This window comes from Homarus americanus, unplaced genomic scaffold (genome assembly GCF_018991925.1).
Source record: "Homarus americanus isolate GMGI-L3 unplaced genomic scaffold, GMGI_Hamer_2.0 scaffold7626, whole genome shotgun sequence".
Classification (NCBI taxonomy): domain Eukaryota; kingdom Metazoa; phylum Arthropoda; class Malacostraca; order Decapoda; family Nephropidae; genus Homarus; species Homarus americanus.
In genome coordinates, this window is record NW_024718273.1 from 19,364,790 (window position 1) to 19,381,191 (window position 16,402).

The 16,402-nt window shown below is 38.1% G+C and overlaps 1 protein-coding gene and 1 long non-coding RNA gene across 5 annotated transcripts in view; one reads left to right on the forward strand and one right to left on the reverse strand.

Moving 5' to 3' along the window:
• Positions 1–2,534: 2,534 nt before the first annotated feature.
• LOC121859541 lies at positions 2,535–8,892 on the forward strand. The gene is made up of 2 exons (XR_006087673.1): positions 2,535–2,650; positions 7,023–8,892. It is a non-coding gene; the product is annotated as an uncharacterized LOC121859541 (long non-coding RNA).
• LOC121859540 (transport and Golgi organization protein 1-like) overlaps positions 8,492–16,402 on the reverse strand; it is a 67,280-nt gene continuing 59,369 nt past the window's right edge. For 3 of the 4 annotated variants that reach the window (XM_042356427.1, XM_042356428.1, XM_042356425.1), the window contains 2 exons: positions 12,936–13,697; positions 8,492–9,760 (listed from right to left, as the gene is read on the reverse strand). In XM_042356427.1, the coding sequence (XP_042212361.1) occupies positions 9,720–9,760; positions 12,936–13,697 (803 nt within the window). In that variant the 3' untranslated portion in view covers positions 8,492–9,719. The remainder of the gene's footprint in view (positions 9,761–12,935; positions 13,698–16,402) is intronic. The other variant, XM_042356426.1, reaches the window with a different exon arrangement.

Sequence of the window (16,402 nt, forward strand, 5' to 3'; positions counted from 1 at the left end):
TGATTAGTGGGTCTCATGACTTGAAGAATGATGTCTTGAATAAAGACAAAAGCTAAGGTGCACCAATGTTTCTCACTCACTGAATGAACAGTACAGTACAATATATGTAACTGTAATCACTTTTTACAATTTAGCACTGCATTCTTGGCTCAATGTATCCTGGTACAGTAATATACAGTACTGCAAAACACACATTGCTTGCAAAGACAGCAGCTAATACGGGAACAACCTAGTACAATGGCAGCAGAATATGAACTTAACAATCTAAGCAGCTAGATCACCCAGGGGCCTGGAATGTCAGGATGCATTGGAGCATGATGCAATCTCTCGGAACTCCCTAAAAATTTATTCCTAGACCCGGAACGGAGAGTTTTTTCCTGAAAAATTTCCTACCCAATTTTTATTCCGGCTATTGGAGAGTTTCAGGGATTGGGGGATTCCAACAAATGGGAACATTACTATACAAATAATTGTGGCAGGCAGTTCACAAAGGGTTGAGGATCACTGGACTGTAGACCATGTGTGTTAGTCAGGATAATATAATACAGATGTGTTATTTTGTTTGAAGGAGAAAACCTTTAAAAAAAAAATTTTTATATACTGTAGTGTATGAATGAAATACTCTTAACAGCAGAAGCTAGTCATCATAACTTATTAGTTATGTTAAGTTTAATAAGTTACTTGAATAGGTAATCAGCTCCTATGTTCATGTACACTGAGTATTTTATACCAGGAAATATTAAATTGTAAAATGTTTTTTTTATATTTGCAGCTTATATATTAATTTTATTTAATATTGTGGTGCAGTTGATAGAAACTTCAATGATAAAAGTGACATCTACAAAACTCTTTTTATTTCATTTCGAGGAAATGGTAACTTCAGCAATGGACTTGTTACGTGGAAAACGTAGTTTCATAATGAAAAGGAGAACCAGGGAGAACACGAACATCTTGACTAAGTTGGGTTTCTTTAATTACAAATGTTTCGGAAATTTTTTCCATTATCAGAGCCTAGAAAGCAGACGGTTTTTTAAAAAATTACAGGTAATATACAATAAAAACAGAACATTGTTCTAAATGGTAACTATTCAGCTTTTCTTGGGAGTTCAGCTTAAGTTAGCAATATATATACAGGGGGTATATATATTTGTGTGTGTGGACACGTTTTGGCACCTACCAATCATTGCCCCGCTGCCTTGCGGATTAACCTTGGCAGGTATAAGGCTACAGGAGTAAACCCTGAATGAAGAATCTGGGGTGGAGCCCCGCATCAGGCAGACATGCTTACAGGTGGAATAAGCGGAAGAGGTGACCACCATGGGAACCCAACGACTACACTGGCTGACGAAGGCAATGAATGATGGACAGGCTACTACAGTAAAGCCTCCGATAACGACGGTTCTACCCACGACGATTCATATCTATTACCCTGGTTAATTTAGGACCCAATTCAATTTACGCCATTATTTTCTTCGTATTTACGACAATTATAAAAAAAATTTAAATTTTCATAACTACATCCCGTTATGTATTATATAAAAAAAAAGCCTTGTGCACGGAGGCTGCCGGGCTTGTGAGTGGTGACACCAGCATCACTGGTATAAACAATCGCAGCTGAACGGGAAAAGGAGAAAAACTTTCAGGTTTCTTACAGCATTTTTGTATCCCTATTCAACAAGAGCAAGTGATGGCAGTGCTGGTTCAAAAGCTAATAGAAAGTGTATAAGCCTAGCCAAGAAACTAGATGTGTTAAAACGACATGAAAAAGGTGAGAGGTCTGTGGATATTATATGGAGCAAGCAATGAACATATCTTCTGAAGTGGATCCATTAACAGAATGAAGCATTAAAATTTAAATAAATGCAAATGACCTCTACATAAAGATGTAGAATGAGAAAAGAAAGCAGCTGTGCAAGGTTCTTTCGACAGCTTTATTATTCAATGCCTAAACCATCAACTTCAGCTACACCATCAAATTCAGCATCATAAGCAGCTTCAACAACAACTTCAGATTCAGTAACAGTTTCAGCAACAGCTTTATGGAAACGTACAGCTTCAGCCAGAGTTGAACCTACAGCTTCAGCCAGAGTTGAACCTACAGCTTCATCCAGAGTTGAACCTACAGCTTCATCCAGAGTTGAACCTACAGCTTCAGCCAGAGTTGAACCTACAGCTTCAGCCAGAGTTGAACCTACAGCTTCAGCCAGAGTTGAACCTACAGCTTCAGCCAGAGTTGAACCTACAGCTTCAGCCAGAGTTGAACCTACAGCTTCAGCCAGAGTTGAACCTACAGCTTCAGCCAGAGTTGAACCTACAGCTTCAGCCAGAGTTGAACCTAGCTTCAGCCAGAGTTGAACCTACAGCTTCAGCCAGAGTTGAACCTACAGCTTCAGCCAGAGTTGAACCTACAGCTTCAGCCAGAGTTGAACCTACAGCTTCAGCCAGAGTTGAACCTACAGCTTCATCCAGAGTTGAACCTACAGCTTCAGTCAGAGTTGAACCTACAGCTTCAGCCAGAGTTGAACCTACAGCTTCAGCCAGAGTTGAACCTACAGCTTCAGCCAGAGTTGAACCTGATGACTTCGTCATCTGAGTAAAAACTCGCACATCGTCATTGGCTGTCCTTCTGTCTTAGACTTTACCACCATTGGTGAGTAGAATTTTTGTTTTTCATTCGTAAATATTATTTAAAACATATATGAACAGTAAATAAGTGTTGCTTTCATATTCATATGTAGAGAAATAACGATATGTTTTCATATGTACGCACTTACTGTTCAAACGTTGGCGTTCCCAATCGTCTCGCTTTATTTCTTTACCATTAGTGGTTAGCTACTTCTAGTGTTCCATTTATTAACATTAAATAACATTACTTAAAACATACATGTAGGTACAGTAATATCTCCGCTAATTGGAATCCCTCAAACCCGGAACTCTCTGATAGCCGGAATTGAAATTTTCTTGGAAAATCGTTCCCAAAGCCGGAATTTTTCGGAAAATCCCGGCTTTGGGAACAATTTTCTAAGGGGCACATTTTCCGGAAAATTCAGAGAAAATGTTCCAATTACCCGGAAAATTCCGGGGACGAGGGATATTTTTCCGGGTTCAGGAGATGATGTAATAGGCAATTTCTGGAACTTCCGAGAAAATTTTTCCGTTACCCGAAAAATTCCGGGGATGAGGGATTTTTTCCAGCTTTGGGAGTCGTCTCGTTACCCGGAAATCTGTCATTCCTGGAAGTGCTCTGCACCAATTGTTCTGGCTAATGGGGATATCACTATTAATTTTTTTTTACATTAATATTACTACAACAACAACCACCAGGGTCTTATTTTCTTCAGTTTCAGGTGGATAACGGACATTATGGGTGTAAACACTGACAACAACAATGCCGTCTCTTGTCCTCTTGTGTGTTTTAAAATTCTACGTACAGTGATATCCCCGTTAGCCGGAACAATTGGTGCAGAGCACTTCCGGGATGAGAGATTTCCGGCTAACCAGGCGACTTTCTCAAACCCGAGAAAATTCCTTATCCCCTGAATCTTTTCTGGTTACTGGGAAAGGTTTCCAAATGTCTGAACTAGACATCTTGCACACACGGACACTAGCCCACTTCCCCAGAATGTTTCTGGGTGCTAGGGATGTTTTCCTTGAGTCTAAACTACCGGAGTCCGTAAATACACTTTTAATTCAATTAGAAACTCTGTTTCTTTACTATAATAACCCAGAATAGTTTATCTAAAGGTTTGGTAAAATAAATATACCGGGTATTTGAAAATTAAAAATCTTTGTGATACAGGCATGAGTGAAGTTGTGTGTTACAGCAAAGACTGGTATTTTCCACTCCCATGGAGCTGTGGGGAATGAGTGGGTCTTGTATATAAGTATAAATGAGCAAAGTTGTATCCCTTCAACTTTACATTACTTAACATTTTAAAACAGAGTGAGAAAGGAAAAAGGTGTGGGTGATTAGAGAGATGGAGTGGAAATGAGTGTTGCCAAGCACTCCTCAACAGCTAATATTTAACTCTCAGTAATACACACACAAATTTATCACACAATAAGACCCTCACTCCTTATGTCTGCTGTCTTAATTCCCTTGTTAGGGGTATGTGAGTGGTGTTGGAGTGTGTGGGGGGAGGGGTGGCTGGTTGTTGGAGCGTGCTGTGACTGAAGAGTGTGGGAGTTAACCTTTTTGGGGGGTGAGGGGGGGCAATTTTATCCCCCCCCCTTTCCTCACCCAAGTGTGGCTAATTGTGATAGGGAAATGAATTTGATACCATAATAATCCTTTATAAATTCTTTACGAAACATTTCCAATAAGATATCCTTAAACGAAATATTTCTATATGATATAGTGACGGGAATTTCATCCTCTTATAAAAAACGTAAGAAATTTTTATACCGGAGTCAGTAAAAACATTTCAAATTTTGTTCCACACCAATTTTTTTTCTTCAAAATAATCCTGTATACTTTATCTAAAAGTTTGGTTAAATAAATATATTTAAAAAACAAAAGTTCCATATGATATGGGCGTGAATACAGGGTAGAGCTGTTACTTTTATCCTCTTCACCACTGTCATCTCTACACTTGTAATGAAGGTTGGGTGGGAGATTATTGGGTCAAGTTACTAACCTGACCTGATGCAACATCAGGTCACCCAGTGTGGGGGATTAGTTGGTCTTATGAAGGGTACAGCCCGCTTGTGAAGCCATGTTAGGAATCATTGATCAACTTGTGCTTCTCCAGGTGATTTCAAATAGTTTTAAATTATTGCTTCCAGTAATTTGCCTGCAATTGATGTTAAGCTGATTGGACGGTAGTTGGAGGATCGTGATATATCTCCTTTCTTGAAAATCGGAATTACATTCGCTATCCTCCAGGATTCTGATACTACACCCATTTTTAATGACATGTTGAACAATTTTGCTAAGGGCATACTAAGCTCTTCCTTGCATTCTTTTAATACTCTGGTAAATATCTCATCGGGACCTGGTGAGTAATTAGGCTTTAAATTGTCTATTTGCTTACTAACGTCATTACTAGTCACTACTATCTCGTTTAATCTATTTTCTTCACTATCTCTGTATATAGTCGGTGCCTCGGGTATCATGTTTAAATATTCGGTGGTGAAAACTGTTGAAAAATATTTATTCAGATTATTGCTAATTTTTCCGTCGTTATTGGTTAGCTCGCCAGTATCTGACTGTATTGTTCCAATCTTTTCTCGTGTTTTAGTTTGATACATTTGAAAGAATCCCTTGGGGGTTTGACTTCGCCTCCCTTGCTACCTTCAGTTCATTATTCCTCTGTTTTTCTTATCTCGGTCTTAACCCTTATAATAATCTAGGAGGTAAACTTCACCACGATTAATTCTCCTACCTATAGCCTTCCTTTGTCCAATAATATTCTTTAAATAATTATTTATCCATTTAGGTCATTGTTGTCTGATCTGAGTTTTCTGTTTGGTATGTTCTGCCTTTGTGCATTAAGTAACTCATTATTTAAATTGTTGTGGAACTCGTCAACCCCAGATCTCGTGATCAGGTCATCCTCAACTGTCATATTTTGTGAGGATATTGTTGTCAGGTCTTCAGGTAAAGTGAGGTTGCCCTCTGTGGGTACATTGTGTGAGGTCATGTAATCCATCCCCAAATGTGATACCCCTTCTCTCAGCTGCCTTTTCAACCTATCAAAGTTTGCCCTTCTGAAATCTGGGACTTTCATAGAATTTTCCTTGCATCTCCCACCTTCCCAGGAGGGTGGGAGTGGAGGAGAGCGGGAGAGGAGGAGGGTGGTGAGTCACTGAGACTCTGCGCCGAGCCGAGAGAGGGTGATGTGCCGTAGTAGTCCGTGACGACGCAAAGTGACTTAGTATCGGATCACCGGGACGTTAAACTAATTTTTGGTCTCTAAAGTTTAGCAACGTAGTACCGAAACAACGTTAAGCAGGATGCTGTTAAACGCGGACTTACTGTACGTAAGACTCAGATTCTCTTTCAACCTGCCCCTGGTTCAGCCACACCTCCACCATCTATCCAGCTTAACGGTACTACCCTCACTAATGTTACCCAATTTCGGTATCTCGGCTTCCACCTGTCCACTACCGTGGATATCGAAGAAGAGATTCAGCAACGGATCAGATGTGCATCTCAAGCCTTTGGCAGACTCCGAAACCATGTCTCCAGCTGTAGGGAGCTGAAATTATCTTCAAAGTTGCACATATATCAAGCAGTGGTCCTCCCCACCCTGCTATATGGCAGTGAGACATGGGTCACATACAGGAGGCACATCAAGGCGCTTGAAAACTTTCACCAATGTATTCTGCGCTCTATCCTCCGAGTTCACTGGGAATTTAAGGGAACAAATGCCAGTATTCTTGCTGACACCAACTGTAGAAGCATCGACACTACCATTATCCACGAACAACTACACTGGACTGGCCATGTTACCCGCATGGACGACAGTAGACTGCCAAAGCAGCTACATTACAGTCACCTAACGAAAAGTAAATGTAATGCTGGCGGTCAACTGAAGTGGTACAAGGATAGTCTTAAGACAAATCTGAAAAAGTGCTAAATCAACCCCCTCACATGGCAGACAATTACTCCACACCGTAACGCTTGGAGGAGCACCATACAAGAAGGTGTCAATACTTTCGAGTTAAACTGACTGCATAACGAGGCAGACAAGCGCCAACGTCGGAAAGACGCTGCCCCCTCACTAGATGTAGCCCCCCCTCCATATGCAACTTCTGTGATCGACCCTGCCAGTCCTGTATCTGCCCCTTTAGTCACCCCAGAACTCACCAACCTAGGTGACACCCTTAATAACTCATATAATTTTATCATAGCTGGATGATCGTCATACTTAATTCTGAGTGATAGCAATGTAGTAGTAGTAGTAGTAGTGTGTGGAGTTTTTGTAATGGGAGGTTTTCCATTAAATAAATTAGAACTGAACACACCCACATTCTTTTTGAGGAAAAAGAGAAAGTGGAGTATTGTTTCCTCTCCTCAGAACCTTCAAATGATCAGGCTCCTCGCTTACCCAACCTCAGATAAGCAGGATATATGGCAGAGGAAGTGGAAGCTCAGTCTGGGTGAGTAAATATTTGTCATTTGGGAACTGAACCCATTTTCTCTGTATGTTATGTTATCTTTGATACAAAAATTCACCTAATGAATGGTTTTCAAGGAAACTAACCTGTTTGTAAAGTGAGGGTTACCTGTATATGTACCTAACAGAGTTGAGAAAGTGGTGTGTATGGTGCAGTGGGGTGAGGCTGGCAGTACAAGTACACAACACTGATTATAGGCAGTACTGTATGAGGTACAGGACACTTGTTTTCTTAAGTTAGTTTACTATTTACAATTATTATTGCCTCTAGTAATTGATCACAAATCTACACTTGTGCTTGGGGGATGGAGGTGTAGAAATGCATGGTGGCGTGGGGGTCAAAGGGTGAGATCACAAATATTGAAACGCTACTGAGAAGGCGAGTGAGTGAAAGATAAATGCCTGCATGGAGATTCAAACTGTACCACAAAATTACAATATGTCATATGACTCGAACCAGAGCCATGTAAGCACAAGTCATGATGTGAACCAAACTCTGGGGTTAAGCCTAGGTCTTTAATTAGCATATAACAATGGCAACGTGCATAGCCATCTCACAAGCCACAACTGATTGGCAACACTTCTTTTGGATTGGATGAAATGAAAACAAATAACATTAATAGACAACAATATTTAAACACTATCCAATAAATAATAAATATGTACAGTATATGGAAGAGCACATACCTTTAACAATCTTGATATCGAAGTGAAGAAGTTGCAGTAATGATCTACATGTCCACAGTACAAGCATCCCTTGCTTTACAAAACCTTTACCGTACCCTCTTGATCTGCACATGGTCATCAGTTGAGATATACAAGTACAGTATGCGATACACTCGAGGTAATATTGTCTTTGAATTTTATGATACCAGTAACCCTTGAGAGATCAATGCATCAGTTCTGGTGTAGTTAAAAATATTGTTTCACACTCCACCTTGGTAGTGTTGTAGTCCTTATGCTTGATTGAGACTTGAAAGACTGGATTCATTGGTAGTAGTAAAGAGTAAGTGAAAATACAGATGCTTGATATGAATAGAAGATAAGAAGGAAGTTTGATTGAATTTTGTCCAGTAATGACAAGGACTCCTATTCACACAAAATAGTATTTTAAGTGGTGGATATTTGGGGCATTGTTATGGAAGGATCATCATATGAGAACACATTTAATACAGCAATAAGAATGAAGGGGGAATGTGAGTGTATATTTATTCTTGATTCTCATCACCTTGCATTATAGCAAAAAAAGTATGAAAGAATTAGAGAATAAAATATAAAGGCACACTGAGCTGCTGTAAAACAGTTAGCCATACAAGTTATAAGAAATTTCATGTTTAAAATGAATACACTAAAACACCTTTATATATATATATGTTTAGTACAATTTTATTAAATCATGATCAACTTAATGTTGATGTAACAAGAAGATAACTGCACCTACAGACAGCACCTGCTCACTACTGCACCTAACTTGTATCACCATCTAACAGGTGGTGAATAGAGACTCGAGTCTGGGATCAAGTACAAAATTCTCACTTCTAATATACATAATAAAATTACAAATGTACAATTTTATATTCTCCCATGCACTCAAACAGTATCACTCATAAGACAAGGGCAATGCAGTTCTCAACAATAAACATGTCAACAGAATAATTTAAGTTTTCCATATAGAGATGCTAAGAAAAAGCCTCCACTCACTTGGGTCCATAGCAGCTTATAGACTTCTTTTAATGAGAAATAAGATAATAGTAATAAAATTATTAATGTCTTCTTTACCAGTGGTTTAAAACAAAACAAAAAATATGATTCACATAACTAGAAGCTTTCTTCTAGGAATTTTCAAAATATGTTGAGGCAGTGCTTAAACACCCTTACCATAACTCCATACATGACTATTCCATTGTATCTAAATTTTTTGACATTTTAAACTTTTTCCACAAGGCAACTAAATAGAATAACTAACTAGATTTAAAATTATCATAATCTTTATCAATGTTTTTTTGGTTTTTTTACACAATTGTCAATTCCCGGGAATATGTAATTTATCATACCTGGTGGCTGCATGACCTTAAATTTATCTAATTTAATTATCTTACAATTACTGTATAGGTTTGAGAGGCACATCAATTTGTTCTTATTTATGGGTTTTAATTAATATATTGTACAGTTGCTTACATTATGATTCCTAAAATTGTCTTCATAATTTTATAAAGTTAAAAGAAATGATATTCATATTTATATCATTCCAAACAATGTCAATAACTTTTATAACTTGTGAGCTGATTATCATTACTGTACTAGCTGAATGTTCATTAAATTTTTTATATTTGTAAGGTTAAGTTCAAAACCGTGTAAAGTTATGACACTATCTCTTGAAAGGATGACATTTAAAGTTATAAATAGTAGGCACTCACCAACTACCAAGTGTTATTGGAGCGGTCAGTGGAAGCACATCCCATGTAATTTTAACTGAAGCATTTGAAGAATAAAATAAATGTTGAAGAACCATAACAGACCTAAAGTTTTACATTTGCTAAAAGAATCAACATTCACTATACACTTGACTCTTACATGTTGCTGCTAACATTCATTCTTTCATCGATCATTTGGGCCCAGGGGTGTAGAAGTCTTCTTACCTGACGAGAACAAACGTAAATTTTAACAAATAAATGATCTTGAAAAGTGTGACGGTTATGGAAATAATGTAAATCATCAAAATTATACCAAAAATTATCATAAGTTACCTCTTCCCACCCTTGTACTCCCTCATAGCTTTATAATTCTCTACAAAAAAAATCGAGCTCAATAAGATGGGCAGCTAAAGTATTACACTCAAGATTCTCTTCTATTAGAATAAAAAAAAATTTTGGAAAATCCCCCAAAATTTTCATCTGGGTGACCATCCAAATTTTCAGGTGATTGCCAAATGTGGGGAATTACAAGTGTGTACTGTTCTTTTGTAAGCTCAATTGTGACACACAGTAAATACAAGCAAAATACTGTAGTTATCATTATGTAGTGTACAGATTTATAATAGGTGCTCCTCTACTTACGAACATTCAATTTACAAACTTCAGAGATAAGAACAAATTTGTCCATATGTAAGCTCTTTTATCCTGGGATTGCCTACCATACCTCTAATTCTTTCTTGTGTTACTATATGCAGAACCTCATTCACTATACTGTATATGCTGCTTTAAATCTACTCATACCTGATGCAAATGAAGATTTACAGATAATTTTCTTTTCATTCCATCTGTTAACATCACTGGTGGCTTTGTTGCCAAGTTAAACTCGTCATTGTAGCGACATCCCCCTAGCCCTCTCACAGCAGAATGTCAATTTAAAGCGATTCAATTTAAGATTATTGGTTTAAAGTGACACCCACAATTAAGGACAATGTTTTAATTTAAAGCGAATCTTTCCTATTTTGCGCGAGTCAATCCGGCGCGTCCTGTTTCCCACCAGACGCGTCTCTGGGAACACTACACTGCTGCCTGCCACCCTCTCGCATCCTCAGTTCTCGCACTGACGCTTTAGTGAATGGACATATTGTGTGACACTATCTCCTACCACGTGCATCAACCATCGCCACTATGTCCAAGAGGCCAGCTACTACATCATTAACTACCCCAAAGGCCAAGAAATCAAGGCAAGCAATTACACTGGAGCAGAAAAACAAGATGCTGGAAGCACTGCAGCGTGGAAATGGTGTTTCCCGCATGTCAGATGCATCCACACCACTAAACAGTGATATATATATACACTGTACTTTAACATCCAATTACTGCACAGGTATAAATCTGTCTGATCAAGGTTTCAACTATAAAGTAGTATAAATTAATGGACGATAAACTTAAAAGTATTTAGTCATGACAATTTCTTATTTTACCATAAAGGTTGCAGATTGAATGACCGGGCTTGTTCATGGAAGCAAGAAAAACTAGTCAAATGAGTTTATCATCAGCTTTTTGAACATAAATTACATATGAAGAAAGGTTTAGTACTTCACAAATGCTTTAGGAATACTGTACTGATAATTTGAATGGGTAAACTAAAGGACTATCACCGAGCTTTTTGATATTCATTATGCTAACTACAGTATCAATACAATATTAAGTTTTTAGCTTTAATGCACTAAAATAGCATCAGTATTCAATCCAACTTCGCCAAATACTATACAAATACTAAAAAAAGGATTAATCCTGAAATCCCATTTTATGACCATGTTCTGTGAGCATCCTTCAAGGGTTCTGCAAAATTCAATAATAATAATAAAACTGTTAACTTGAGTTTGGCTTTAACATAAAAATGCTGATTTTATGTTACTTAGATGTAATTTAGTTGTCATTTTGCCTGAGAAGGGAAAGACTAGATGGAAATGATAGTGGTTTGGAACGACCGCTCTAGAGTATTAAGACAATACCTACAGTAATTTCAAGGGTTAAAAATCATGGTTAATCCTCAAATAGTATTAGATGGGATCAATTCCTTCATTATATCTTTCCATTACAGTCAAATCCCTGAAAAAGGAACTTCAGGAAATGAGTCAACATTTAAGGATGAAGGTGATGAGATGTGATGCTACATTGGCATGTGCACACAGTAGCTGTCAATTGACCCACCCAAATGTGGTAACTTCACACCTCAATCTCTCGGTTTTAACTACTATACCGGGTGGTGGTGTAGGATATCCAAGTTGCTTAATCCACATTCAATCATAAACGATGGAATGATCTTGAAATCCTATTTTCTAACAAAACCAGTAGCCAGGTGGCTCTAACAAAGTTGTAGACCTAAATGGGAGTTTGTAATGTTAGTTTCCTTCAGCTCTACTTTTACAGAATATAAGACAGTTATCATCCACACCCCTAGTAGGGTGAATATCATATTAGCATTAGGAGCATATAAAAAGTGCTATACTGTACCTCCCATCTAGTTGGCTTCAGCTATGCGAGTCACTTGGCAGAAGCCTTCTGACCATAAGTGAAGAATCCTAAAAATCCCATTTTACGGCCAAGCCTGACTAAGTGACCCAGTTAACAACTTTTCTTATAATGGGTAGTGTGGAAGTTGGCTTGAACTTGAGAACTGAGCATGAATTACAATTTGGACAACCCAGTTGACAGGTGGAGTGGAAACATTTCAGTATTGTCATAATTGCCTTACTGTATATCTTAAATGGGGACTCACTTATCCTTTAAGGACTTGGTTATGATGGGAACACATAACCAAACTAAAGAATTGGTCCCAGTCACTAGTTAGTCTATGGTTACACCTCCACTTCTTGAGTGCTATAATGAGTAAGTCGTTAAATAATAGATTTTAACGTAATATGAGATTTCAAGATCAATTCTTCATTTATACTCTTCAGGAAGAGAAGAATGGGTTTTAGGCCAGCTGGTAATGGTAATCTAGCAGTTACAGTACAGTATTAATAAGTGATGTGAATTTCTTGTCAAACCTGGAATACAATGTTGGCCATAGTTTTATGATGTGTCAGAGTGATCAAGTTCTGAAACAGGAGTAACTGGCTGCCCATTCTCTACACTCTTCCAGAAGTTTCGAAGTTTATTAAAATTTCTATTCCCTGGTTTTAGCAGCATGCAGAGAAAAATAAATTAAACATTAAATACAAAAATAAAATAAAAACAATAGAAAACATCTCTTGGTGTGTGCTCCTGAAATTTCCTGTCTCCCAAATTTAAAACTGCTGCAGGTAAACCATCATGCCAAGGAAATTCCTTGAACAGGGTTCAGACCACACACAAAAATTAAGAGCTTAATGTACACGAATTTACTTAAGCATACCTTTAATGTGAGGTGGACGTAACCTGGGGTCGTCGTTGTTATAATCAGGTTGATCAAAATAGTGCTGAGGAGAAGTCCTGTGTCGTATGTAACCATCGGGTGACCTGGTGGAGAAGTGTCTGTCGGGTGATCTCCTATCTAACCTACGATCTGGGGTGCGCCGATTGGTGTGATGATCTGGAGACGATCTCATTCTGTCTGATCGTCGATCCGGCGATCTCGTTCGATCACACCTTCTATCGGGGGAACGGTTACGATGTAACTCGGGGGATGGCAGTCTATGACGAAGAGGTGGAGAAAAGCGACGTTCAGAGAAATGAGAGCGATCACTCACAGGTGAGTAACGGTCATGACGGTGATCATAAGTTGGAGACCCAGACCGTCTGAATGGAGGCGATGACATTCCACCAGCGGGAGGTAAACGACGATCCCCAGGCAGAGGAGGTAAGGGTCCCATGAAAGGAGGTTCGCCAGCAAGGAATGGATGTGGGGGTAAGCCATGAGGTGGCGGAACACCGTGAGGTAAACCAGGAGGCGGGTGGACTCCAGGAGGTAATCCATGTGGTGGTGGCACTCCGGGAGGCAGCGGCCCACCTGGTGGAAACATCATTGGGAGAATGGGTGGGGGCCCATGTAAAGGATGTGGAGGAACAGGTGGAGAGTCTACATCACGGTGAAGGGATGTTAAACCAGAGTGATCCCCATCCACCACACCATCCAGGATGAGCCCAGGAGAGGACAAGCTTCCATTAGCATCTATACCTGCCAAAAATAACCTTTATGTATTACTTGGAACTACTCTAAAATAGATAAGGCAAGTAAATAGAGCTTTATGATAAATTTATCAATTAGTAACAAGGTCTAACCTATAATCATAAAAAAAAATTCTAAAAGCACAAGATTTAGAAACAAAGGCAAATTAAATGTATTTACTGAACATTTACAAGATAATGCAGAAAGATTTGCAGCAAAATAATAAATACGCCATATTCACAGTTTGTGACACTAAGGAAGGACAAGAAAGTGATTTTTTTCAACATGGAATTGACTAAAATGGAAATGCTGATACAGTAGCAAAGTTGTTCTCAACTACTATTACTAATATACAATTATTACCAACTATAATAATATGAAGCCTTAATTTTACCCTTAAAGAACTCCTGATTAATTCAGGCAGTTTCTACACATGAAGACACATACATTGATCACTAACACTAAGCTGGTTAATAATCTCTTGGTCTTATAACTCTTTCAATACTTCAGTTTTGTTGTAATATTAGTTGTGTTTATATATTCTCTGCACACCTACATAGTGGAGAGCTATCTTTGTCAACTCTTTTTCTACACAGTGCTGAGAGAGACAAATAACTTATAATATTTATTACCTATGCAGTATATTATAAATACCTAACTATTACTCATAACATATTAGCTGCTTAGGCCAGCTTGACATCCCATCTGGCCCACAAACAAGAAGGTCGTAAACCCATCTTCTTGTATACAGAAAACAAGACTGAGGTTTGAATGTGCAGGAATGTAAGCAAAATTCTAAGAAAACTGAATGACAGAAACCTGGATGTTTTAGTTTTGTAATAAATAAATGAAAGACAAAGAGGCAAGACAAGGAAAAGTGAGGGAACTACATACATACATAAGTCTCTGAAAGAATAAAAGTAACAGAAGACATACAGTTATGTTTAGGTATATTAGCAATATTGAGCTGCATTGTGGAAAATTTGTTCACTAACAATAAAAAATGGGAACTCCATACCTCGTGTAGGCATCTGCCATATTCACCGCCTGAAGTTTCCAAGGTAAAAACTCAAGACAAATATCCTCCTCAAATTTCATAAAAAAAAGTAACCTCACTAAAGCTGTTAACACGTGCTTCCCACTGCAGTATCTGTCTACACTTTAGAGAGATTTCCCTCTTGTCTCTAGAGAGCAGATCTCCCTTGGATGATAAAGAATTATCAGCCAGAAGCACAAATGACTTATTCCTAGTGTATTGGTGATCTAACCTTAGAGAAAGTATCTACAGGTACACCTTTACTTCTCCCTATTCACTAGTACTCTGACTATGGTAGTTTGTCACTCACTCTTATGTACAGTCTATCAAAAAGATATCTGTACTTGAAAGTCGATGAATTTCAAAATGAATACTACGCCTCTTGTCTTGGTAGGGTTGTCAAAATCCTTCACCCTTTGTCATATTGTCCAACACAATTTAGTAAGAATAGTTTTTGATCGACAGCACTTCTTTAATTGTCCTCAGAAACTGGTCCCCAAAACAGGAGACAGAACACTAATTATAGTTTCTACATTACAGTAGTCCTGAAAGCTTAGAGAAGATTTTCTTTACTATTTCAACCTCCAAGGAATTATCTTTAATTATTAATGAGCTTTTCTTAGATTGAAAGTACAGTGGTCCCTCGGTTTACGAATTAACTTAAATAAGAATCTTCAATTAGGTTAACGAACAAAAATTCGTGTAACGAAATTCTTATGAAAACACGTCAACATGTTTTGGATTGCTCACCAACTGGAAGATTAGTCTGCCAATACATTAATCGGTTCTAAGGCTTATACTCGTTTCCATTGGAGTAAATATCAAGAAGATTGTATTATTCAATATTTTTCCAAATTTCATATTAAAATTATTAGTCGTTTTAACACTTATTTAACATAATTGCAGTACAGGGAACTAGTTTTTGGTGTGCCCATCAGCCACTTCACTCACCCACCAAGGCGTCAGTTTGTGTCTCTGTTCAGTGGAGGAAACATCTTGCTTGTGGGTCACTTGAACACAGAGTATTTTTACAATACAATTATTGGTCATTCTGAAATTTATTTAACATATTGACAATATATAGTGTAGTGCAGTGTTGATTTAAAGAAAATAATCTTGAATTACACCTTGTGAATTTTATTGGTGAAATGACGGCATCAAGCATGGGGTGATTTCTCTTCCACCCCCACTTCCTTCTCTTCTCCCTTCTCCTCCACCCCCACTTCTAATTCCCATCATCATCATCAACCAGGAGCCTTCTACATACACACCTCAAAGTAAGTGTACTTTACTGCATTTTTTTTTTACTTTGTATGTACTTTTTGGTGAGCTGGAACCAATTACCCAATATCCCAATGAAACAATGGATTCAGTTAACGAACGGCCTTCTGGAACGAATTGTGTTCATTAACCGAGGGACCACTGTATTAGTAACCCTAACTTCTAGATAGGCATACTGTACTGTATACCAAAAGATATCCTATAGGTGAAAAATGGTCTTTATCACCTCTCCTTAATGCTGATACTGTAGTCCTAAAGTAACATCAGTTGTTCCTAAACTTAATGAAACAATATCCATAATTACTCTCTAACTTCTCACAAGATTTTGGAGTGTGAAAAAAACCTACTTGACCTCATAAGCTGATGTCCATCCCTCTCACCTTTGGTGCATCTTTCT